We start from the raw sequence: 26,523 nt of genomic DNA, 5'->3' as shown, positions 1-26,523 counted from the left end.
CCGTGGGTCAGTCCCGGCCCTATCAAGTCTTTTTTGTGACTCCCAGTTTTTCTGGAAGCTTCCTTGACTCTATTGTATAATATCATACTATGAAATGAATCCAGATAGAAATGAGAATAATTTTCCATGAAATATTTGCCTCATTCCACAATTGGCTGCAGAATTTGTCCTTTAATTGTTCCTTTACTTACCACAACCACACCATACAGCAGAATGAATTGACATTCATTGTCCCAGCTCTGTTCATTTACTATATTTTCTGCAAAATGCAAATTTACTTATATAGTGCAAAATGCCATTCTTCAGAATGAGGAAGCAGAAATCAAAGATCATGTGGCCGGAAATTGGCGCCTCTGGGAAATCGCCTGATCCTGACCGGAAACATGTATTTGTAACTGTGACTTTTCCCATGAAAAACATGAGCAAAACGGCTCTAGAACTTTTTTCCATTTACCCTAAAATTTGGTTTGTGAATGTGTATGTGACAAAACACGAGCATGTTCTTATGTACATGAGGGCTTTTTGTTCATTTTAGAATGTAAGTTTATAGAGGATGTGTTTTTAAGTTGGTAGTTGTGTTTTTCTGTGTCATAATTTCATATTTGTGCAGTGTGCCTCTCTGAGCACAGCTCGCAGCTGCAGTTTCACAGTACAGGCTGTTGTGGGCCTGTTTGTCATTTAAAACAAGGACCTATGTGAGAGAATCTGATACCAATTTGGTGCTCAGAAGCATCCATAAAGTGCTATGAAGTTGAGCAGTGGTCTGAGTATGCTGCCAGAATGACTGGCGGAGGTCCTAATGCATAGTGAGAAGTGGAGCTTTGAGGTAAGGAGACAAATAATGCCATTGAAGTGTCTTGGCTGGTGCTCAGCAGTACTGTGCCAGAGCTAACTGCATTAATTTCAAGTGAAACATAATGTTTTAAGGACAAGTTTGATAAATTAGTGTCTCCTATTGTATTTTTTTTTTCACTTTACACATTTGTATTTTATTCCAGCTCAAAAGATGTACATGGTGCTGCTATTTATTGTCACTGTGCCTTATAAACCACTAAAGTGTCAAACAGATTATTGTGCAGAAACATAAAGCAATCTTAACCTCACACTCTGCATATAAAGGTACACTTGGTACCATTTCCTCATTTTACACATTAATGCCATTTCCAGCAGGTCTAGTTGTCATTTACAACATTATCATTGAAAAACCTGTATTGGAACTCTGTATAGCTATAAGGATGTAGTGTATTCAAATTTGTCTAGATTAACACCATTATTGTTTTAATTGGCAGACATTTAATGAATTATTTGATGCCCACAAAACCGAAGGAGATATTTTTGCTATAGTCTCTAAAGCTGAAGAATTTGAGCAGATCAAGGTAAGATAATGTCTTACAGCATATATTACATGTTTTATAGCATTTTACTGTATATCATATAAAACAAAGTGTTATTAAAAGATGGCCTGAAAAGTGTTATATAAGGTTTTTGTTGTTGTTGTTGTTGTTTTTTACTATTAAAGGGTAACTCCAACCATGCTGAAAAATGTCTGATTGTTGTTTTCCCAGCAATTAGAATAATGTAGATGTGGGTTGGCAATGCCATCTTAGGGGAACATTAGCTAGCTAATATAGTATCACACTTCCCTCAGTTCCGATTGCTGTATAATGGGATGCCCATTTAAAGTCGAATGTATTTGATTATAATGGCATTTTCTATTGTAGTATTGTAGTAAAGATAACTATAAAGGCACTATACTCATGCAGACAGTTATTCTATTAACAAATTAAATGTTGCATAGAGCTGACATTTTAATGGGTCTTCCTATTTCATTAGGATGTGTACCCTGAATGGTGGTATATCCACAGGAACGTTGACTATGTGCCCATTATTTAGTTAATAAGAAGAAGTAACTTTCTGCATGCGACTACAGTGCCCGGAATGCTTTTTTTTCCTGACTATCTGCAGATGGTCAGTAGCACCTATCTGTTGAGACACGTAGCCACATGTCTGTGTGCCCTGACACAATCATTTTCTGATCACTGCCACTTGTAGTAGCAGCATCCAGCTTTTGTTGTAGTCCTTCTCATGTAAACTATTAGGACCTGCAGAAATTACACAAAAAGATATTTTGGAATTGTGATTCTATCAAATTTAACTGTAACCATATAGACAATTGTTGAATCAAATATTTGAAGTTAAATATTCATAAGTAAAAATCTCCTGAAAAAAGAAAAATATATGGCATAATAATAGTGATGGCTGAATAATTATAGTGTTAAAAAGAGAAATAAGTCTCATATATGTGAATCTTTTTAATATCACTGCTAAGGAGTTAAAATAACCTCATTGTGCCGCTATACACAGTAACTTTTAAAGCTGAAAAAACGTCAACTTATTTGGAGCCACAGTTAAACAGCAACAGTGCCTAAGTAGCTGTGACGTGTCAGAAGTATATAATACCTATTTCCACATGGTAACGAATTGTCCAATTTATTGGCTACAAATGGCTTGTGCCAACCCTTCCTTACCTTCAAGGTCCAATGAACCACAACATCCATTGGTTCTCCACTGTAAAGTATTGTAAAGAGGCTTTCTATCCAATGTGACAATTAGCTGATTCAGCATGTCTGGAAAAGGAGGTGTTGTAACATTGTATGTTCATTATGTTAGTTGCACCTTAATTAACTATGTATTGACAATGGTAATAATTCCTAATATCTTCCTTTATTTGTGATGTGTGCAGGAAAGTAAATGGGAAAATACTTTGTGTTTTTATGTTCTATCTGTGGGAAAGACATTGCTACAAAGGTCTATTTACTAACAAGCGATGATAGGCATGATTTTTTTTTTATCACCATTTAGCACAATGATTAAAAAATCTGTTGTTGCCGCAGTTGACCAAACTAAAAAATTGCAGAGACAGCTGAACGATTCTCACCTGCTTCAGCGATACTGGCCCGGAGTGGTAAGAGTCAATATAACCGCTTTGCCTGGCCAGTCTCAGGTGATTAGTGCAACTGAAAGGCTACATTCAATTAATAAATACAAAAAATAAATAATTAAAATATATTGTTAAGAAATAATTAAAATGTGAAGAAAAAAATGTAAACCAATTTCACATTAAAAGAAAATTCTTTATACAAGGAATAAAGAATGTTTTCATTGATTTTCTTCTGTTAATCTCCATCCTGAAATTGTGATAACAGAACAAGGATTGCAATAATACTTAAACTTGATCCTTGTTAAAAAGGCTTTCTTCAACAGTACCCCCTTGATGTTTAGAGTTAAAACACCCATTTTCATTGCCCACAGGGCTTTTTGCCCTATGATAAATATGACCCTGTGAGTTCTTTTACATACATCTGGCTGTCATTAGTGATCCTCAGTGGTCTCTTCTGCTCCCTCTCTCTTTTCTCTCCTTCCCACCCTCCTCTTGTCTGGTTAGAAAAAAAGAAGACAGTGGTGCAGATAGAAGTAAGGGAACATGGGGATTTTTAGTTCACACATATACGACAAAGCTCATATTTAAAAAGGCAAGAAGGGAGAATAGAATTTGCCCAACTTGGCCATCCAGGTGAGTGGCCAGTTTGTGACTCTGCCACCTGATACTCCATAGTTATAGGCTTGCAACATATTTGGACAGCTTAAATGATTAGATTCTAGGGTCCTGCAGGTGATATTCTGCAGTTCTGTATATTAACAGCATGTTGGTTTTCATGACATTTGAAGTCTTTGTTGTGGTCAGATAAAAGTGACAGTTGCACGTGCACAAACAATAGCACAGCATAATACATGAATTGTTTGAATGCTCTCTGACATCGAAAATAACAGTATATTTCATTACAATGTCCATGTTTACACCCAGAGTGACGAACATAAATGTAAATTTAGCACTTATCCATATACTGTATTTAAACTATATCTACTGAAACACCACTGCGTGATCCCTCGCCATAACAGTGGCAAACAGTAAATATTGGGGGTTTTTTTCCTCACAAAATTGCATATTTTGTATAGAGGATTCCAGTTCTTGTTATTGTCTGCTAGTAGCAAAGATGGTAAGAAGCAATAACCGGGTGATAGTGCTGGATAATTATACCATGGACTCCAATTGGTTGCACTGGTGCCCTACGCTATCACATCTGAGAGCTGACAACAGGTGTGGGAGGCAAGAGAGATGGCCAATGAAGTCCTGTTATTTTTCGTTTTCTTTCTTTTTAATGCAAATTGATACGATTGTTTGCGAGTGTCTATCTAGTTTTATATATATTTATTTATATATATATACACACACACACACACACACACACACACACACACACACACACACACACACACACACACACACACGGACACTGTTCGGCCACCACAGGAATAACATTGCTTATTTTGGTACAATTGCACCTGTCAAGAGGTTGGACATATTAGGCAGCAAATGACCAGTCAGTTCTTGAAGTTCATATGTTGGAAGCAGGAAAAATGGGAAAGGATCTGAGCGACTTTGACAAGGGCCAAATTGTGATGACTAGACGACTGGGTTAGAGCATCTCCAAAATGGCAGGTCTTGTGGGGGGACCAAAAGTGGTCCAAGGAAGAACAACTGGTGAACAGGCGACAGGGTATTGGGTGCCCAAGGCTCATTGATGCACATGGGTAGCGGTCCAATCCAACAGAAGAGTTACTGTACAACAAATTTGCCAAAAAGGTTAATGCTGGCTATGATAGGAAAGATGTCAGAACAAACAGTGCATAGCAGCTTGCTGCAAATGGGGCTGCATAGCCACAAACAAGTCAGAGTACCAGAGTGATCACTGTACACAGCCAAAAGCGGCTACAATGGGCACAGCAGCACTAGAACTAGACCATGGAAGAAGGTGGCCTGATCTGATAAATCATGTTTTCTTTTGCATCATGTGGGTGGCTGGGTGCGTGTATGTCATTTACCTGGGGAAGAGATGGCACCAAGATACATTATGGGAAAAAAAGGCAAGCCAGAGGCACTGTGATGCTTTGGGCAATGTTCTGCTGGGAAACCTTTGGTCCTGGCCTTCATGTGGATATTACTTTGACAGGTACCACCTACCTGTTGGATATGCTGAAAAAAGCAAGTCAGATCTTTGAAGGCCTCCCCTTGTAACTTACAGGAATTAAAGGATCTGCCACTAACGTCTTGGTGCTAGATACCACAGGACACTTTCAGAGGTCTTGTGGAGTCCATGTCTCCATGGGTCAGATCTCTATTGCAGCACGAGGGGTACCTACACAATATTAGGAGAGTGTTATTAATGTTGTGCTTGGTCGGTGTATTATTATATATTATCATATATATGCCATTTTATCACATTTAAATCTCTTCTAAATTTTCCCACCCCAAACCCTTCGACTACTATCAGTGCCCAGGATCTTGCTTCCTATTTCAAGGATGATAAGATCCAACTTGAAATGGTATAATCTCCCTCGACAAGTAATCAGCTCAATTCTTTTGTAGCACCCTCTGACACCCTTTCTTCATTTGGTCCCACAAAGAGAGGTAAGATGGCACTAAAACTAATGTACCTGGCAATGTCATATCTGAAAATTTACTGGCAATCTGGTTGTGCAATATGGGCACTAAACTGTCCAGCATTCACCTTGTTGGGGGCCCCATCATTATTTCCTCTGCTGGAATCCTGGAGGCTGCTTGCTCTCCCAGGAGATAAGGCAAGCATGTAATATAAGATATAAGGACTGCAACCTAATGCTATTATATGGTTACTCAACTACTTGGTGACTGCTAATATTTTTATTTTTCACATCTGGAGGTACATTTTCCCATATGTACAAAATAGAATATGATATTTATTTTTAATTTAACACAGAAACAAATATAGTTTCTTGAAACTATAATATAATATGCCAAAATATTTGTCATCCTCTTTTAAGGAACTCATTTTATTTGTGTTGCAGTGTATTGCTTTGAATCATAGTTTTTGGATTATGAAGATCTGCATGTATGCTTTATGCTACCCACCAGCTCCATATCGGCATTATGACTGTAATGAATACATTCAATGTTAATTCGAGGTTGTTCTAATCTGGATGGATAGACGTTTTCCTTTGGTCAAATTGAAATGAAATCTTATCATTTGCAGGACGGTGGGGTTAGCAGGCCAATTTGTTTAGTAGAGCAATTTTTTATGTGTCAATGGCAACCTTAATAATATTGATGAATAATAAAATGTAATTGTGTCATTATTAATATACTTTCAATTAGATTGCTTTAGTTACAGAAGAACAATTTTCTCTGCAGTCGTATGAGAAAAATTGCTTGAGATAGATTTTGTGGGAAAGCAAGAAATTATATGTATTTATTGTAAATGACAAAGACCTTGTAATACATAAATCTTTTTCATAAGTAATATTATCAAAGGCACTCTAACCACTTTTTTAATCTTACTTAAGATTTCCCTTGTTAAATCATATATGTTGTAATATTCATGCTTCAGTTTTTTTGTTTTTTTTTAAAGCTTCATTGACAGATCAGAAAAAAACACAATAGATGTAGTGGACAAAATTTTTATGTAACCTAAAAATATTACATAGCTAGGAAAAAAATCATTGTCAATGTCCGATAACAATCATTTATCTAAGTGATCAACTTGAACAGAGCTTATCTATATTTTTCAAAAGAGATGGGAGGAGGAAAGAGGGATGCGGTGTGACTGAATGCTGAGGGAGGGGTGGTGATGGATCCAGGAAGACTAGTGTGCAACGTAATATCTGAGAGCGACCTTAGAACTTATAGAGCCACATCAGGAATGGCAAGAGGCCCAATTTTCCCAGCTGTTAGGAAAAGATTTAGATGAATTGCAAATTTTGCTATTCATAAGCTTCATGCAATAAGTGTGCCAAATTCTATGGATGACAGCTTGCTTCGCAGGAACGGTGAGCAATTTCCAATCCGCCGGCAGGTAGCAGTCACGATAATATGCTGAATTATTTTGTTTTGGTGGCGGGCCACAGATGGACCACCGAGGGAATGAAGGTAGAATATGGAGCAGATTCACATGCAGTATTTTGCTGCCAATCTGGAGCTATTCCACCATACGTGTAGGGATAAACCTGATGCAGAACAGCCTCTCCAGCACCAGAAATCTCTGGATTGATCCTATTGAAACTATTAAGTCTCCAAGGAATGTAGTATCAGCGGTAGAGCAACTTGTATGCATTCTCTCTTATTATTGCGCTTATGGAGCTCGCTGCAGTATGTCCACATCTTGGTTTTTGTTTTGCTTTTTTGCGTCAATAGTTTTGTATTAAGATTTTTTTATTTATTTATTTAAAAAATGAAACGGTACAGAGAAAAGAGAGAAAGGAAAAATAACTTGGGTTAAATGGTCGTTACATGGGGAATGTGGACACAGCTTAAAAAATATCCAATATATCATAGAACATTTCAACAATTTGAAAGTATCAAACTAGTCAACCATACTGAAACTTATTTGTGAGGGGACTCGTTTAGACTAAAAGGGGGGGGATCCTGAGTTGAGTTGGTCTGGATATTAGATGAACCTTCCCCGTCCGTGACATATACATGCCATTTAAAGTATTTGACAATTGGGGAGGAGGCAAAGGAAGAATAAGGTACATCAAGAGACTCCATCTCGAAACTAAATTGAATTTTGGAAATAATATTATTAAGAGTGATCTGTAGGTCTCTTTCCCAGTTTAACTGTGATGCAGACTTGGTTATTGATTGCTTAGTTCTTAAGTATGGATACCAAATTGTTATCTTTCCTCTGGTTCCATCTCTCAGAAGTCTGCAAAGTATTGGAGCTGGGGGGATAGCATAGGGAGACATTCATTTTACGTGTTTCAGATGTTCAGTGTCTAATTTGGAAATATTTGTATAATTCGTTGGATGAGATACAAAACAATTCCTGTATTTCACAGGCCTTCTCCTAGCCTGCCAAACTTTAAATACTCCTTTAAAACCCATCTGTTCAGGTTAGCCTACCCTTCCTCAGTGTAACCCTGCCATCCTCTATCCCTCTTCACTAACCATACTTTAATCTATCTCACCCTTATTCTTCCTCTGCTCCTACTTACTGTTGTTCATCTCTCCCCTCAGTACCTCAGCTGAGTTAGTACTCATTGTGCTTTGTTTTTGTAATGCCCTGTATGAGGTGTACTATTTTGTCCCATGCTTTATGTACGCTGCTGCTGACCCTTTGTGGCGCCTCATAAATAAAAGATAATGATAATAAAGAAAAGTAGTAAATCTGCAAAGAATAAGTTAGACATAGTATGAATTCCCTAATACCATGGAATATCAGCTAGAGAGGTTTAGGTTTGGGATTAGTTTGTTTAGGGCTTGTGACACGATGGACCGCCTATGCATCCCTGTCTGTTGTTGCTGGGAACCGGCTGCGTTTATTTTGCCACCGTTCTCTTTATCCAAAATGCACCCTCTTGCCGCAGTAGGAGGGGCTTACAAAGGCTGCCACCACTGGACTCCTATACCGGCATCCAGAACCAGGTTTCTTCTGGGTCGTTGGCGCTGCTAGCGTACCTCGTTGATGGTGTACCTGGGCTGGTACCCCTGACCTCTCACAATAGATCAGGGTTGCTGTGGATGGATCCCCCCTGGCCTATCACACTGACCAGGGCTGCTGGGTAGCGGGCAGAGCTTTGGTACTGGAAAAGCTTGGGTCCAAACCTTAGACAGCCGGAGAACGGATTAGTTTTAGGGTCTAATCTTCAGGTCACAGGAATACAGCAATATTGAAGCAAGATGTTTATTTGCTCACATTGGTTAGTGGTACCAGTGATCGGGTAAAATTTTAAAATCAGAAGAACAGTTTACAAATACATGCTAGTGCCTTTTATACATTTCAGACACAGACCATTTTTAGCATCAGGATGTATCCTATTTCCACAAACATGGATTTAAATGCATTGCAACGCTAACAAAATTTGCACTTATCTATGAAATTGGACAAAAGGCCACATAGTAACGACCCCCTGCTGGGCCTTTGGCCAGAGCAGGCATGACACTTCATCACAAAACTTCAGTAGCACTTCCTGCTATCAGACACTCTTCCACATATGCCTAATTGGAGTTTTCCACTAGCAACCTTACAAATCCCAAACAATGACATTTCCATGCAAAATACATCCCAATACACACAAGACCTCCATCCACAAAGGCTTATTGTATCAGATATATGCATCAGAAATAAGGCATATCCTTTAGTAAGGTGAAAACAGGAATATACAGTTTCTACCCTGGTCTCAGAAATAACGATTTCCTATCTCAGAATATATACAATACAAAAAATAAGTGCATATGCAATTATATAAATATGCGCCCTCCGCTATTTCCTTTAAATAAATTCATACCAGAAGTTATCAGTGATCCAGATACAGGGCTCTTAAGGATAACTTACAGGAAGGCGTAACAATTTCCTTATTCAGTGCCACCGTCCTATTCCATACGTTTAAAGTTTTAGAGATTACAGTGAGTCTCTGCTTCTTAGTTGGTCGTAACTGTTTGGGCGTCCATATTTCTTCAATGGGGGTATTCTGGATGTGGGGCTCTTTCTCTCCACTTCTTTTTTTAACAAACAAGACAATTTTAAACACTACCAGTGTTTCTTTTTGCCTAGATAATAGGCTTCTGTTTCCTCCCTCTCCTACCCTACTTCACATCTGGCTGCAGGAACATACAACAAGTACTACTGGCACCTGCATGACTGGCAGCAAAAGTCTGTTTACAACACTGTGCATAAAGAACAAAGAAAGACAAAGTAGGATGCAGTGCCTTAACAAAACAAAACATATGTCTGTGAGAGCTTTACTTTTTAGCACAAAAATTGCATGATACAAATAATACAAATGTGCTATAATCCATATTTATTGTCAGGATGCATCTTAAACTAATTAAAGCAAATGTGGTTTGTTAGAGCACATTTTTCCTTTTTAATTTGTCAACTTTTAAAGCTTTTATATTTTCCCTTTCTATGAAATCTGTTGCTTTTCCTTGGTAGGTTCGTGAAGAAGAGAGCGAAGAGTTAGAGCACTTAATTAACAATTACTGTGAATTGCCTGTTGCTGGTGGAGTGGAAAACGGATATGGAAAAATAAATATTCTTCTACAGACATATATTGGCCGAGGAGAAATGGACAACTTTTCCCTTATTTCTGATTCCGCATATGTTGCACAGGTAAAATTAACCTAGCTTAGTATGTAATATTAATTTAATATAAACAACCACACTGATCCTTTGTTTCCATCATTACGCTTTACTTGTTCATAACTGGTAGTTCATATTTCAGCACTTTTAATTTGTGCCATCTTTCAGCTAAAGTAGCATAAAGTAATTTGAAAGTGATAAATACATAAATCTACCCCAATGTTATATCTTGCCCTTCTTGTACAATCATTGATAAGGTTTCAGTGGATAGTCCACTGGTTCTGTTCTTACCACAAAATCATGGCACTGATAGCATTTGTATTTTTCATTATGTATTTATCTTTACAGAATGCAGCTCGAATTGTACGAGCTCTTTTTGAAATAGCCCTCAGAAAGAGATGGCCAGCCATGACTTACAGGCTTCTAAACCTCAGCAAAATCATTGATAAGCGACTGTGGGGCTGGGCCAGTCCATTGAGACAGTTCTCAGTTCTTCCACCTTCTGTGCTTACAAAATTAGAGGAGAAGAAGCTCACTATTGATAAACTGAAGGATATGAGGAAAGATGAAATTGGTAATAAAGTTTTACATCATTACTTTCTCTTAATAGAAATTTACATGAAATAGTGATATTAACTAATTTATGTTGTAAATTATGCATTCTTGCTCTTCATGGGAAATTGCTATGTATCATAAAAACATTCTAAAACTGACAGACCATAGATGATGATGTAATGAATATATTTATACATTCGTAGCTATGGAGTGCTATAGGTGATTCTTTTTGTCCTGTATTTCAGAATTTTGGGTGGTGTTGTGTTGGAAATATGCAGTGCAGTTTTAGCTGGTGGCAGACAAATCAAAAAGTAGAGGAGGGAGATTTTGAGTGATGGAAGGTGTGTGATGGTAGGGGATGGTGGCATCAAGGTGGCAGCTGGTGGAGGAGAGGTGGGAAAGGGGAAGGAGACAAGAGACTGTTCAGGAAGGGAATGCAAGGGAGGGGAGGGAATGCAGATGAGAAGAGGCCAGGAGAACAGGGTAAACGTTGTAAGTGATGTGCGAAATGATTCAGCCAAGAATTCGGGAGACAGAGTGTAGTGAAGGGTGGAGTGAGTGGAATCAGAGGCCTTTGTGGTGACAGAGTGATTGGTGTCAAAGTAGCAGAAAGTGGAGAGACAAAGATGAAGGACGGTGACGTAGGGTAAGATGTGGCAGATGCAAATAGAGTGAGTGGGCTTAAAGGAGAATGACTAACTACTCACTAAAACACTAATATATTAATATAGTTTGTTGTTGAGTTAATATACAGGATACATAGGATATGATGTGCAGGAGAACAATGTAGGGTGGTGTGTGAATATAGAGTTTTGCAGGGAGATTAAAGAGCTTATAAATTATTTGAATGTAGGTAAGTGCATTTGGAAATAGTAGGATAGAGATTAAATGTGACAGATAAAAATAAGGAGATAAGCATAAACATAAAAAGTAATAAATAAAAGATATCCATGAGAACTATAAAAATAAAAAAAAATGTTCAAACTGTGTGTGCAGGTTTCCAGTTACGGTTCCCTTTATGTTTCACCTCCAGTCTGTGGCTTCTTCGCTGGTTTATATAATAAGAGAATATAATATAATGAAAGTTTAGCATATGAAGACATTTTCTTGTACCCTGAAAAGTAAACTCAGGGTCCCTGTAACCAGTCTGAGAACATCTGAGGGGATGAAATGTATTCTCTGCGCATGGGCAACCAATAAGAGAGAGGTCAGATGTAGCGGTATATTTAGACAATGTTAAATTCAGTCCTCTTTTATGTGATCGTTTAACTGGTCATTATGACCAATAAATGTCTACCTGGGTGCTGTCTGTTATCATGTGCATTATGTTTGTGCATGTAACATAGAAGGTATGTGTATGTAGTTAGAGGAAGTATATGTATGCCTTTCACTGAAGAGATGTATGTAATAAGGAGTGTGTATGGGCAGCATGGAGCACAGTGATTAGTATTGCTGCCTCACAGCACTGGGGTCAAAAGTTTGACTCCCACTGGGGCCCTATCTGTGTGGAGTTTGGATGTTCCCTGTTTGTGTGGTTTCCTTCAAGTGTCCCAGGTACCTCCCTGTGACAGGATGGACCGCCTATGCCACCTTGTCTGTTGTTGCTGGGAACCGGCTGGGCTTACTTTGCCACCGTTCCCTTTCATTATCCAAAATGCGCCCTCTTGCCGCAGTAGGAGGGGCTTATAATGCTGCCACCACTGAACTCCTTTATGGCGCGCAGAACCATGTTCCTTCTGGGTAACTGTCACTTCTAGTGTACTCCTGTACTTGGACTGGTAACTCCGGACCTCTTACTATGGATCCTGGTTGCTGTGGATGGATCATCCCTGGCCTATCACACTGACCAGAGCTGCAGGTAGCAGGCAGAGCGGTGGTACTGGAAAAGCTTGGGTCCAAACCTCAGAATCAGCCGGAGAACGGATTAGATTTTAGGATCTAATCGGCAGGTCACAGGATTGCAGCGATATTGAAGAAGTTGTAAAGCAGGTCTTTGAAGCAGAGTGATGTTTTATTGCTCAAGTGTCCTGACAAGGACAGTCCCACTTATTTAGGGTATCAGTGGTCAGGTCAGATGGAACATTAGAATGATACATTACATGCTCACACAGCTCATCTTTTATATAATTCTGACCTAGGCTATTTTTAGAATCGGGATGTAACCCCGTTTTCCAAAACATTGATTTATATACATTGCAAAGCCACTAATATTTATACTTAGCTATGCAATTCTTAAAAACCTTGCTGTGATTTCCTGGATCTTATTTCAGAGACAGGAGACTCACTAGCAAGTCAAAAGGTCTGACTGGCATGAATAATTCAGACAGTGCCGAATACACATTTCCACAGAACAACCAAAACGACCCACATCAAGCCACTTCCCCAAATCACAAAACACCAAAGGCTTGGTAGACACAGACTCATTGTATTAGTTATAAACATCAGAAATAGGCATATCCTATAGCAATGTTAAACAAGAGACGAATTTCCTCCCCTGGTCTCAGAAATAACGATTTCCTATCTTACAATATAAACAATATCAAAAAATAAGTGCAAATGCAATTACATAAATAAGTGCCCTGCGCTATTTGCTAAATACATTTTTACCAAAAGTTATTTAATAGTTATCCAGTCACACTCCCACAGTACAAAACCATACTGGGGTGTGTACATTGGTCGAAGTGAAAATTTAGAAGTGGTGTTATGGAAAATGTAAGTCAACAGAATTTGATAGTTATACATTCAAAGGAGTACGAGGAGTGGCGATATGGCAAACCACCATATACCAGCCCATTTCACTGGGTGTGTATGTATGTATGTATGTATGTATGTATGTTAGAGATGAGCGCACTCGGATTTCTGAAATCCGAGCCCACCCGAATGTTGCCGATCCGAGTCGGATCCGAGACAGATCCGGGTATTGGCGCCAAATTCAAATCTGAAACTGAGGCTCTGACTCATAATTCCGTTGTCGGATCTCGCGATACTCGGATCCTATAAATTCCCCGCTAGTCGCCGCTATCTTCACTCGGGCATTGATCAGGGTAGAGGGAGGGTGTGTTAGGTGGTCCTCTGTCCTGGTAGATCTCGTGCTGTGCTGTTTAGTTCTGTGCTGTGCTGTTTAGTTCTGTGCTGTGCTGTGCTGTGCTGTGTTCTGCAGTATCAGTCCAGTGGTGCTGTGTGCTGTGCTCTGTCCTTCTGAGGTCAGTGGTGCTGCTGGGTCCTGTGCTGTGTCCTGTTCAGTCCAGTGGTGCTGTGTCCTGTGCTCTGTGCTTCTAAGGGCATAGTTATTTCCCCAATATTCCCCTGTGTTTAAAAAAATAAAAAAAAGTTATTTAAAAAAATACCAAAAACTAATTTAATTTTTTTTAATTACCACAAAATTTGCACAACCAATCCTGCAGTATAAGCCCATTGGTACTGCAATATTACCAAGTTCACACATTCTGCAGTATCAGTCCAGTGGTGCTGTGTCCTGTGCTCTGTGCTTCTAAGGGCATAGTTATTTCCCCATTATTCCCAAGTTTTTAAAAAATAAAAAAAAAGTAAAAAAAAATAAAAAATTAAAAATTAAAAAAAAAATATATATAATTATAACCAAATTTGCAAAACCAATCCAGCAGTATAAGTCCATTGGTACTGCAATATTACAAAGTTCACACATTCTGCAGTATCAGTCCAGTGGTGCTGTGTCCTGTGCTCTGTCCTGCTGAGTTCCGTAGTGCTGCTTGGTCCTGTGCCATGTCCTGTTCAGTCCAGTGGTGCTGTGTCCTGTGCTCTGTGCTTCTAAGGGCATAGTTATTTCCCCATTATTCCCAAGTTTTTAAAAAATAAAAAAAAAGTAAAAAAAAATAAAAAATTAAAAAAAAAAAAATATATATAATAATTATAACCAAATTTGCAAAACCAATCCAGCAGTATAAGTCCATTGGTACTGCAATATTACCAAGTTCACACATTCTGCAGTATCTTGTGCTACATATAATGGAGACCAAAAATTTGGAGGATAAAGTAGGGAAAGATCAAGACCCACTTCCTCCTAATGCTGAAGCTGCTGCCACTAGTCATGACATAGACGATGAAATGCCATCAACGTCGTCTTCCAAGCCCGATGCCCAATCTCGTAGTACCGGGCATGTAAAATCCAAAAAGCCCAAGTTAAGAAAAAGTAGCAAAAAGAGAAACTTAAAATCATCTGAGGAGAAACGTAAAGTTGCCAATATGCCATTTACGACACGGAGTGGCAAGGAACGGCTTAGGCCCTGGCCCGTGTTCATGACTAGTGGTTCAGCTTCACCCACGGATCTTAGCCCTCCTCCTCCTCCCCCCCCTACAAAAAATTGAAGAGAGTTATGCTGTCAGCAACAAAACAGCAAACAACTCTGCCTTCTAAAGAGAAATTATCACAAATCCACAAGGCGAGTCCAAGGGTGTTGGTGGTTGTCAAGCCTGACTTTCCCATCACTGTACGGGAAGAGGTGGCTCAGGAGGAGGCTATTGATGATGTAGCTGGCGCTGTGGAGGAACTTGATGATGAGGATGGTGATGTGGTTATTGTAAATGAGGCACCAGGGGGGGAAACAGCTGATGTCCATGGGATGAAAAAGCCCATCATCATGCCTGGTCAGAAGACCAAAAAATGCACCTCTTCGGTCTGGAGTTATTTTTATCCAAATCCAGACAACCAATGTATGGCCATATGTAGCTTATGTAAAGCTCAAATAAGCAGGGGTAAGGATGGAGGAGCAGCAAAAGGCCATTCAGGCCTACACAGCCACCTACGACATAGGCAAAGGAGTGGGGATGCGCCTCAGTCAAGCGCAGTGGAGACTGATTTCCGTGTTGTGCAAGGTTCTGCAGCCATTTGAACTTGCCACACGAGAAGTCAGTTCCGACACTGCCAGCTTGAGTCAGGTCATTCCCCTGATCAGGCTGTTGCAGAAGCAGCTGGAGAAAGTGAGGGAGGAGCTGGTAAGCCATTGCGATTACACCAAGCATGTAGCTCTTGTGGATGTAGCCCTTCGTACGCTTTGCCAGGATCCGAGGGTGGTCACTCTTTTAAAGTCAGAGGAATACATTCTGGCCACCGTGCTCGATCCTCGGTTTAAAGCGTATGTTGTGTCTCTGTTTCGGCGGACACAAGTCTACAGCGGTGCAAAGACCTGCTGGTCAGGAGATTGTCCTCTGAAGAGGACCGTGACATGCCAACAGCTCCACCCTCATTTTCTTCCACATCTATGGCTGCGAGGAAAAAGCTCAGTTTTCCCAAAAGAGGCACTGGCGGGGATGCTGATAACATCTGGTCCGGACTGAAGGACCTGCCAACCATTGCAGACATGTCTACTCTCGCTGCATTGGATGCTGTCACAATAGAAAAAATTGTGGATGATTACTTTGCTGACACCATCCAAGTAGACATGTCAGACAGTCCATATTGTTACTGGCAGGAAAAAAAGGCAGTTTGGAAGCCCCTGTACAAACTGGCTCTATTTTACCTGAGTTGTCCCCCCTCCAGTGTGTACTCGGAAAGAGTTTTTAGTGCAGCGGGGAACCTGGTCAGTGAGCGGCGAAGGAGGTTGCTTCCTCATAACGTTGAAAAAATGATGTTTATAAAAATGAATAATCAATTCCTCAATGAAGTACAGCACTGCCCTCCAGATACTACAGAGGGACCTGTGGTTGTGGAGTCCAGCGGGGACGAATTGATAATGTGTGATGAGGAGGAAGTACACACTGTAGGGGGAGAGGAATCAGAGGTTGAGGATGAGGACGACATCTTGCCTCAGTAGAGCCTGTTTAGTCTGTACAGGGAGAGATGAATAGCTTTTTTGGTGTGGGGGCCCAAACAAACCAATCATTTCAGCCAAAGTTGTTTGGTAGGCCCTGTCGCTGAAATGATTGGTTTGTTAAAGTGTGCATGTCCTATTTCAACAACATAAAGGTGGGTGTGAGGGCCCAAGGACAATTCCATCTTGGAACTTTTTTTTTTGCATTATATGACCAATCAACAGTCGTTTGCCATGTTCAAAAAGTAAAACCAAATTTAAACAAATTCAAGAAATTAAACCAAAAGTAAAATGCCCTGTCATAATTTAAAACAAGAGGTATTGACGTGCTCTAAAACTACTGTATTGTTGTTTATATTTTATAAACACTACACTTGAAAGCTTGAGTCTTTCAATAAAAAAGTAACTGTTCATTGCACGAATATTTGCAACAGGGACAATTTTAGGGTTAAGAAAGTCAACTAATAACACTTCAACGCTGTCTGTCTTTATAAACACTACACTTGGAAGTTGGAGGAGGTATTGTGGCCCCGGCACCAAATTTACTACCGGGGCCACTCCACTGTGCAGTCCATATTTAGGTGTATCAGATATTAAACAACGGTGACAGTTGATGCCCAATTTTTTAATTATATTGTGGCCTCGGTACCAAATTGTGTACCGGGGCCACCACACTACGCAGTCCATACCATTTTTTGGTGGAATTCTGACCCGTGGAGGGTTTTTTAATTATATTGTGGCCTCGGTACCAAATTGTGTACCGGGGCCACCACACTACGCAGTCAAGATAGATAGATGCGTATCATAGATAAAGTACATTCAGTGGTGTGGGGCAAATTGAAAAATATTCAAAATGCACTGACATTATCAAAAACAAGAGGTTGTCACACGCTAAAACTCCAACATGTATATGATGGAGAGGATGGAGGAGCAGCCGTATGTGCAGTGTAATGCAGACCTGTTGAAGGTTTTTTATATATTTTATTGTGGTGCCCAGTGCCCACTCCTCTACGCAGTCCAGATACATTTATTGGTGCGAATCATAAAAGTTCAGGGTTTTTAATATATATTGTGGTGACCCACTCCTCTACGCAGTCCAGGTACATTTATTGGTGCGAATCATACAAGTTGATGGTTTTCTTATTATATATATTGTGGTGACCCACTCCTCTACGCAGTCCAGATACATTTATTGGTGTGAATCATAAAAGTTCAGGGTTTTTAATATATATTGTGGTGACCCACTCCTCTACGCAGTCCAGGTACATTTATTGGTGCGAATCATACAAGTTGATGGTTTTCTTATTATATATATTGTGGTGACCCACTCCTCTACGCAGTCCAGATACATTTATTGGTGCGAATCATAAAAGTTCAGGGTTTTTAATATATATTGTGGTGACCCACTCCTCTACGCAGTCCAGGTACATTTATTGGTGCGAATCATACAAGTTCAGGGTTTTTAATATATATTGTGGTGACCCACTCCTCTACGCAGTCCAGGTACATTTATTGGTGCGAATCATACAAGTTCAGGGTTTTTAATATATATTGTGGTGACCCACTCCTCTACGCAGTCCAGGTACATTTATTGGTGCGAATCATACAAGTTGATGGTTTTCTTATTATATATATTGTGGTGACCCACTCCTCTACGCAGTCCAGAAAGATACCTCGTTGCAACGTTTTGGACTAATAACTATATTGTGAGGTGTTCAGAATACACTGTAAATTAGTGGAAATGCTTGTTATTGAATGTTATTGAGGTTACTAATAGCATAGGAGTGAAAATAAGCCCAAAAACTTGATTTTTAAACTTTTTATGTTTTTTCCAAAAAAAATCTGAATCCAAAACCTTAAATCCGAACCGAGACCTTTCGTCAAGTGTTTTGCGAGACAAATCCGAACCCCAAAAATAATGAAAATCCGGATCCAAAACACAAAACACGAGACCTCAAAAGTCGCCGGTGCACATCCCTAATGTATGTACAGCCTGACAAGTGAAGTAAATAACATTGATTATCTTGTTACAATGGCATCTGTCAAGGGGTGTGAAATAGTAAGCAACAAGTGAACAGTAAGTTCTTAAAGTTGATGTGTTGGAAACAGGAAAATTGGGCAAGTGTAAGGATCTGACCGATTTTGACAAGGGTTAAATTGTGATGGTTAGACAACTGGGTCAGAGCATCTCCAGAACGGCAGTTCTTGTGGCCTGTTCCTGTTATGCAGTTTTATTTACCTACCAAAAAGGGTCCAAGAAAGAACAACCAGTGAACCGGCGACAAAGTCATGGACACCCAAGGCTCATTCATTTGCATGGGAGCGAAGGCAAGCCCAGCTGGTTCAATCCCTCAGAAGAGCTACTGTAGCACACAGTGCTGCATGTGGGGCTTATGGGGCTGTGTCACCACAGACCCGTCATTGTGCCCATTCTGACACCTGTCCTCCATTGAGAGCATCAGAACTGGACCAATGTCAGAAGTTGGCCTGGTCTGATGAATCACATTTTCTTTTACAAAATGTGGATAGGCTGGGTGCATGTGTGTCGTTTATCTGGGGAAGAGATGCCACCAGAATGCACTATGCGAAGAAGGCACGTTGGCAGAGGCAGTGTGTGCTCTGGGCAATGTACTGCTGGGAAACCTTGGGTAATGACAGTCATATGGATGTTACTTTGACATGTACCATCTACCTAAACATTATGGCAGACCAAGTACACCCCTTCATGGCAACAGTATTCCCTGAAGGCAGTGGCCTCTTTCAGCAGGATTATACACCCTGACATGCTGCAAAAATTGTTCAGGAATGGTTTGAGGAACATGACAAAGAGTTCAAGGTGTTGACTTGGCCTCACAATTCCCCAGATTTCAGTCCAGTCGAACATCTGTGGGATGTCCTGGAAAAACAAGTCCAAGCCATGGAGGCCCCACTTCACAATTTATAGGACTTAAAGAACCTGCTGATAATGTCTTGGTGCCAGATACCAGGAGATCCAGGAGGGAAGTTTTAAAAATGGGCAAGTATGATTTAGGTTGTAAGCTTCAATGGTACTGATATGAATGACTACACATCCTCTGTACAGCACTGCAAAATGTTATTATCGCTATATAAATAAAACAATAATGATATGTAATCTGGGGCTTTGTGTATAATAGGGATCTATGTATATGTAACTAGCTTAGGCAATCTAGACTCCCACACTTAAGGGCTTGGATTACTAGAACCTGTTTTTATGTGTTGTTTTGTTTTTTTTTACAAATAGTGGGGGGAGAGGGGCACCAAACCAGTTTCTTGCCTAGGGTCCCACCGGGTCTTAATCGGAATCTGACTAGGGGTAGGGGTGTACCTAAGGCAGCAACTGAAATGACGCTTCTCTCATCCCTTATACTAACTACCATGAACATTTGCAGTTCCAAGTGATGACAGTAAAGATGATATTTTAGTGTAGGAGGATTGAAAATAAATTTGTTACAAGTTTCTATAAATACAGCTTTTTGCACAGAAACACAGTGCAGGTTTTTGTCTGCACCATTTTTGCTTAGACGTTATTATGCTCTAAGCTTGTCTAAGCTCCAGCATAGTGGTGAAACATCAGCTTTCCAGTAATTGTTAATACAATGTAAGGTATTGTGTCAAGAGTTATTATTTTAGTGCTTTTAATAACTAGAAATAGTATTTCATCGTGGCTCATTAATGTTTGAAGATCTTTAGCTTAACATATATGGGACTAATATGGTCTTGGTGAGAATGTAAATTTTTTGTACGTTATTTGTTTCCCCTGAGCACTGGAAATAGATTGTAAATCTGATTAGTGGAAAAATGGTGCCTTAAACAAAACTTCATTGGCTATATAAAACTGTACATACTACATACCAAGTAACAACAATACAGGCACCTGCAAAATACTAAAGAGAGGAGGAGTGCTGTAACTAGGCAATACAAAAAATTAAAGGCGGACTGTGTTTTGAGAAAGGGTTTGAACTGTGTTTGAGTTGACACATATAGTTCATTATGTATGACTGCAATGTTTTGTCTACACATTGATTAAAATACTAAAGAGAGTAGAATGCTGTAACTAGGCAATACAAAAAATTAAAGGGTTACTCTGCGTTTTGTGAACGTATTTGAATTGCCTTATATAGTTCATTATGTATAACTAGGATGTTTGTTCTGCATGTTGATTTTGATTGATAGTTTTATTTAGAGTTAGATTTGGACACCAGAGTGGATAATCGGTGTCTAGTGCAATATGTGAGTTAAATGTCGCTGACAATCTTTATACAAGCAGAGGAATATTGTCTTTATCTTATTATGTGCATAAAGCTTTACAGGACCTAAACAAAATAAAAAGCACCGGCTTCAGTTATATTTATCACTTTTGCTTGCTAGTACTGGGAGTACCTTATGATTAGTTCATTTAAAATACAAAGATATGGAATATGTGGTAGCAGTAGTTTTGTTTAACTGTGTAGAAATCATTGAGTGGGTTAATACTTATTATTCAGAGTTGCTAATACTAAAACCGCACTGTACTAATTCCAGTTAAGCATTACAAAACATTAGAACATGCCAGGTCAAAAAAGTCAGTCATTTGTACACCACAATGAAAAACAAGCAAGCTGTAATATGCTCATCTAAAAGCTGATTTACAAGTCTGATTGCATTATTGTTGCTGTATATGCAAACGTTTTTAACCTAATGTACTTTTGTTTAGGTCACATGTTGCATCATGTGAACATTGGGCTAAAGGTGAAACAATGCGTCCATCAAATTCCATCCATTACAATGGAAGCTGCAATGCAACCAATTACACGCACAGTTCTTAGAGTTCGATTGAGCATCAATCCTGATTTCAAATGGAGTGATCAGGTATTACCAGCACTGCCAATATAGCCACCTATGTCAACCAAATCATTACATGGATTGTATTTGAAGTTGGTTTTGCTACTGTAAATAAAAAATACTGCTAAGTTGACATATGTTGAATAACTGGGTATGGTAATTGAATTTATTTTAAGTGAAAAGTAACATAGTTTCTGCAAGATTATGGATTTAATTATTATTTTTATTTATGTTTTATCATAAATGACAATTGATCTATTTATATATCTAAAGCAGTAACCTGCAAGACTCTCTTAGTTTGCTACATAAACTTTTTATTAGAGGAAGAGCTCCTGTCTGGACACTGTTACACTGGTTTCCAGGGGCAAACTAGTTTTATTTAGTTCAATGTTAGTTTAACCATGGCCGATATCTAATTTTACCTTGGCTAAACCCACAAGGCCTGATTCATCTACGAACGCAATGTGAACACAGCTTACGTTTTAAAAAAAATTGCTTAACTTGTACATTCGTTTCCGTATGAATCTGGGTGTAAGTATGCTCTCGATATACGTTACTTGCCGTAACTGCTGTATGGACTACTCCAGACAACATATATTCTTATGGGCAAATAAGTCAGTATTGCATTTTCTACTTTCTTTTCCCTTCATGGATAGTAGAAAGGTCCAGTTGATATTGGAATACCTACATAATACATCAGATCAAATAAATGTACCTTTCTGGTGTAAATCGCAAAAATATTCAGTGAGCTGCATGACATATAAATGCACATTGGCTCAGAACTGAAGTCACTGCCAATAATCTTTTATTACATATTTATATACAGTTATATACATTTCTGTGCATAATAACGTCATAATCTTTGAATTCTGACATCAGAATGCTCTATTGTGTCTCTTCTCACTATAATCACTATGTTTACTTGACCTACTATTTTAACAAATTTAAAATATGTTTATTGTGTATTGTCATTGAACTCCTTTGTAATTTTCTTATTATTTACCATTTCCTACCATGTGTAATTATAGCATTCAAATTTGGCTAGATTTAATCTTATTCTATAACTCATTTAAACAGATGTTTAATTCATTATTTGAATCTATTAAAAACATAACAAGGCAGAAAAAGGAAACAAAAGAAAGATAATGTCTACCCAAGTGAAGAGGTGGTTACAGTTCTGTCATGTTCAGCAGTAATACAAAGCTCATTAATGCCTGCTGTTGGATTTAACCCTAAGGTCAGAACACTGACTTGCCAATCTTTTGTATCACATAGACTGAACATGACGAGAGGCACTCGGTCACCCGGTAGGTGGTGACCCAAACAATTTACAAGGTCAACTCCCTGTAGCTCTTTATCCCCACTGCAGCCTTTATATGTTACGTGTTCATTATCCTGTCTGGTTTTTACATCTATTGGACAATCAAGCCAGATTCCATCTTCTTTGAAAGTTAATTTAAAAAAGTTACTGTGCAAAGCTTACGGTTAAGTCTCAAAGCAAGTGTTGAATTTATTTGAATCTATTTTCCATATTACATTTCAAGATTTATACTTGCATAGTACATTAGTTACCTTGTGTCACTGTTGAGTGAGAAATACTATAAATGTTGATTTAAGTTTTATGAAGTAATCTTCATTTATCTCATAATACAGTGCATCACTCAGGCAACACAATAAATGAGTGAAATGAATTGTTGTTGGATAGCATCTAGCTTGCAATTAATCTAATATTTTCCCTGACTGAACCTGCTTGTACATTTATTTATCCCATCTAGTTTTAGGGAAACAAGATAATCATGGTGTTTCTAAGTAGCATTAGATATTTAATTTTATCTGTATGTCGCAGAGTGTTTTCCTTGCTGGATTGCTAGATTTGAAATGTCAAAATGTCTACAAATCTTACGAAAAATACATCAAACAAACTAGCAAATGTACGATATGACTCACCATGTAGTTAGAATAGTATGTACATTTTTATACATCATTTGTCAGGAATATTACACCTCTGATAGATATAATGAATAGTAGAGTTTATCTTCTCATGAAAGTTATGTACTTTTTATTGCTAGAAAATGCAATATTCACTGGTTGCAAAGAGTGCACGAACGAATGTAAGGACAAGCCACGGTTTCCTCAAGTTCAATATTAGTTTGATCATGGTCGATATCTAATTTTACCTTGGCTAAACCCACAAGGCCTGATTCATCTTCGAACGCAACGTGAACACAACTTACGTTTAAAAAAAAAATTGCGTTACTTGTACACTTGTTTCCGTATGAATCTGGGTATAAGTACGCTCTCGATATATGTTACTTGCCGTATGCAGACTGCAGGATATGCAATTGCATATGTGCAATATCAAGTCTCATCAGAATGCATACAATAAAAAAAAATATATAAAAGAAATTGGCAACTTATAATACTAAAATCATACTTAAAAACATAAATCAGGATGTTCTTGATGTGTACTGTACATACAATCCATTTTTATGGTTTCTCTTCCTTGAATACACATGTTCTGTGCTGATAAAAACAATAAGGACCCGCAATCTACTTATATTATTAAATATAATCTTGAAGATACATAAAATTAATAAATCCTATCATTAATAAAGTCACATAGTGACGATATGCATCAGAATTACTTGTGCGCTGCAGTGGGGCAGCGCTACTGTGTTTTGAGTGATTACACCTTATTTCTGAGGACAGATCTCTCCAAGTTGGATAATTACTAGGGGTGTGCACCGGCCACTTTTGGTGTTTTGGGTTCTGATTAGCTTGAGGTTTTGGGTTCTGATTTGTTTTGCCAAAACACCCCACGAAAGGTTTTGGTTCTTATTTTGGGTTTTGGGTTCTGATTTTTTTTTTAAAAAAAAAGCATAAAAAGTGCTAAAATCCATATTTTGGTTTTTTTTTCACTCCTACACTATTATTAACCTCAATAACATTCATTTCCACTAATTTCCAGTCTATTCTGAACACCTCACACCTCACAATATTGTTTTTAGTCCAAAAGGTTGCACCGAGGTAGCTTGATGTCTAAGCTAAGTGACACAAGTTGGCGGCACAAACACGTGGCCCATCTAGGAGTGGCACTGCAGTGGCAGACAGGATGGCAGTTTGAAAAACTAGGCCCCAAAGAGCACATAATGGCCAAAAAACAGGTGCAAGCTGGAATTGTCCTTGGGCCCTCCCAACCACCCTGATGTTTTTGAAATAGGACATGCGCACTTTAACAAACCAATCATTTCAGCGACAGGGCCTACAAAACTACTGTGGCTGAAATGATTGGTTTGTTTGGACCCCCACAAAACGAGCTGGCAAAGAAAAAAAAGAGGTGCAAGCTGGAATTGTCCTTGGGCCCTCCCAACCACCCTGATGTTGTTGAAATAGGACATGCGCACTTTAACAAACCAATCATTTCAGCGACAGGGCCTACAAAACTACTGTGGCTGAAATGATGGGTTTGTTTGGGCCCCCACACCACCAAAAAAGCAATTCACCTCTCCCTGTACAAACTAAACTGGCTCTACTGAGGCAAGATGTCGTCCTCATCCTCTGATTCCTCGCCCCCTTCAGTGTGTACTTCCTCATCCTCACACATTATCAATTCGTCCCCGCTGGACTCCACAATAATAATTCATTTTTATGAACATCATTTTTTCAACATTTCGCGGAAGCAACCTCCTTCGTCGCTCACTTACCAGGTTCCCCGCTGCACTAAAAACTCTTTCCGAGTACACACTGGAGGGGGGACAACTCAGGTAAAATAGAGCCAGTTTGTACAGGGGCTTCCAAACTGCCTTTTTTTCCTGCCAGTAAAAATAAGGACTGTCTGACATGTCTACTTGGATGGTGTCAGTAAAGTAATCCTCCACCATTTTTTCAATGGTGACAGCATCCAATGCAGCGACAGTAGACATGTCTGCAATGGTTGGCAGGTCCTTCAGTCCGGACCAGATGTTATCAGCATCCCCGCCTGCGGGTCGTTTAGGAAAACTCAGCTTTTTCCTCGCAGCCACAGGTGTGGAAGAAAATGAAGGAGGAGCTGTTGGCATGTCACGGTCCTCTTCAGAGGACAATCTCCTGACCAGCAGGTCTTTGCACTGCTGTAGACTTGTGTCCGCCGGAAACAGAGACACAACATACGCTTTAAACCGAGGATCGAGCACGGTGGCCAGAATGTATTCCTCTGACTTTAAAAGAGTGACCACCCTTGGATCCTGGCAAAGCGTACGAAGGGCTTCATCCACAAGAGCTACATGCTTTGTGGAATCGCAATGCTTTAACAGCTCCTCCCTCACTTTCTCCAGCTGCTTCTGCAACAGCCTGATAAGGGGAATCGCCTGACTCAAGCTGGCAGTGTCGGAACTGACTTCTCGTGTGGCAAGTTCAAACGGCTGAAGAACCTTGCACAACACGGAAATCAGTATCCACTGCGCTTGACTGAGGCGCATCCCCACTCCTTTGCCTATGTCGTAGGTGGCTGTGTAGGCTTGAATGGCCTTTTGCTGCTCCTCCATCCTCTGCAGCATATAGAGGGTGGAGTTCCAGCTCGTCACAACCTCTTGTTTGAGGTGATGGCAGGGCAGGTTCAGCCTTTTTTGATGTTGCTCGAGTCTGCGGTAGGCACTGGCAGATGCCGAAAGTGTCCAGCAATTTTGCGGGCCACCGCAAGCATATCCTGCACACCCCAGTCACTCTTCAGGTAATGCTGCATCACCAAATTTATTGTGTGGGCAAAACATGGCACGTGCTGGAAATTGCCCATATGTAATGCCCCCACAATGTTACTGGCGTTGTCTGACACCACAAACCCCCAGGAGAGTCTAAGTGGGGTAAGCCACTGCGAGATTATTTCCCTCAGTTTCTGTAAGAGGTTGTCAGCATTGTGCCTCTTATTAAAACCGGTGATAAACAACGTTGCCTGCCTTGTAACGAGCAGGCGTTGTGGAGATGCTGCTACTGATGCTGCTGCTGTTGCTGCGGAAGGCGATGAATCTACCCAGTGGGCTGTCACAGTCATATAGTCCTCTAACACCAACATAGCTGTTACGGCCGCAGTTATCCGCTTTGCCATAGGATGACTACTGTCATACTTCGTGCTCATGGCAAATGACTGTTGTACGGTCAACTGTTTGGTGAAAGACTTAGCGTTCTTACGA

At 39.5% G+C, this 26,523-nt stretch overlaps 1 protein-coding gene across 1 annotated transcript in view; it reads left to right on the top strand.

Moving 5' to 3' along the window:
* ASCC3 (activating signal cointegrator 1 complex subunit 3) overlaps positions 1-26,523 on the top strand; it is a 605,262-nt gene that overhangs the window by 421,875 nt on the left and 156,864 nt on the right. Inside the window, exons 19-22 of the mRNA XM_075202837.1 lie at positions 1,290-1,376; positions 10,029-10,205; positions 10,524-10,749; positions 21,231-21,385. Of these exons, the coding sequence (XP_075058938.1) occupies positions 1,290-1,376; positions 10,029-10,205; positions 10,524-10,749; positions 21,231-21,385 (645 nt within the window). The remainder of the gene's footprint in view (positions 1-1,289; positions 1,377-10,028; positions 10,206-10,523; positions 10,750-21,230; positions 21,386-26,523) is intronic.

The sequence above is a fragment of the Mixophyes fleayi genome, chromosome 3, assembly GCF_038048845.1.
Source record: "Mixophyes fleayi isolate aMixFle1 chromosome 3, aMixFle1.hap1, whole genome shotgun sequence".
Classification (NCBI taxonomy): domain Eukaryota; kingdom Metazoa; phylum Chordata; class Amphibia; order Anura; family Limnodynastidae; genus Mixophyes; species Mixophyes fleayi.
This window is presented reverse-complemented; position numbering and strand designations above follow the sequence as displayed.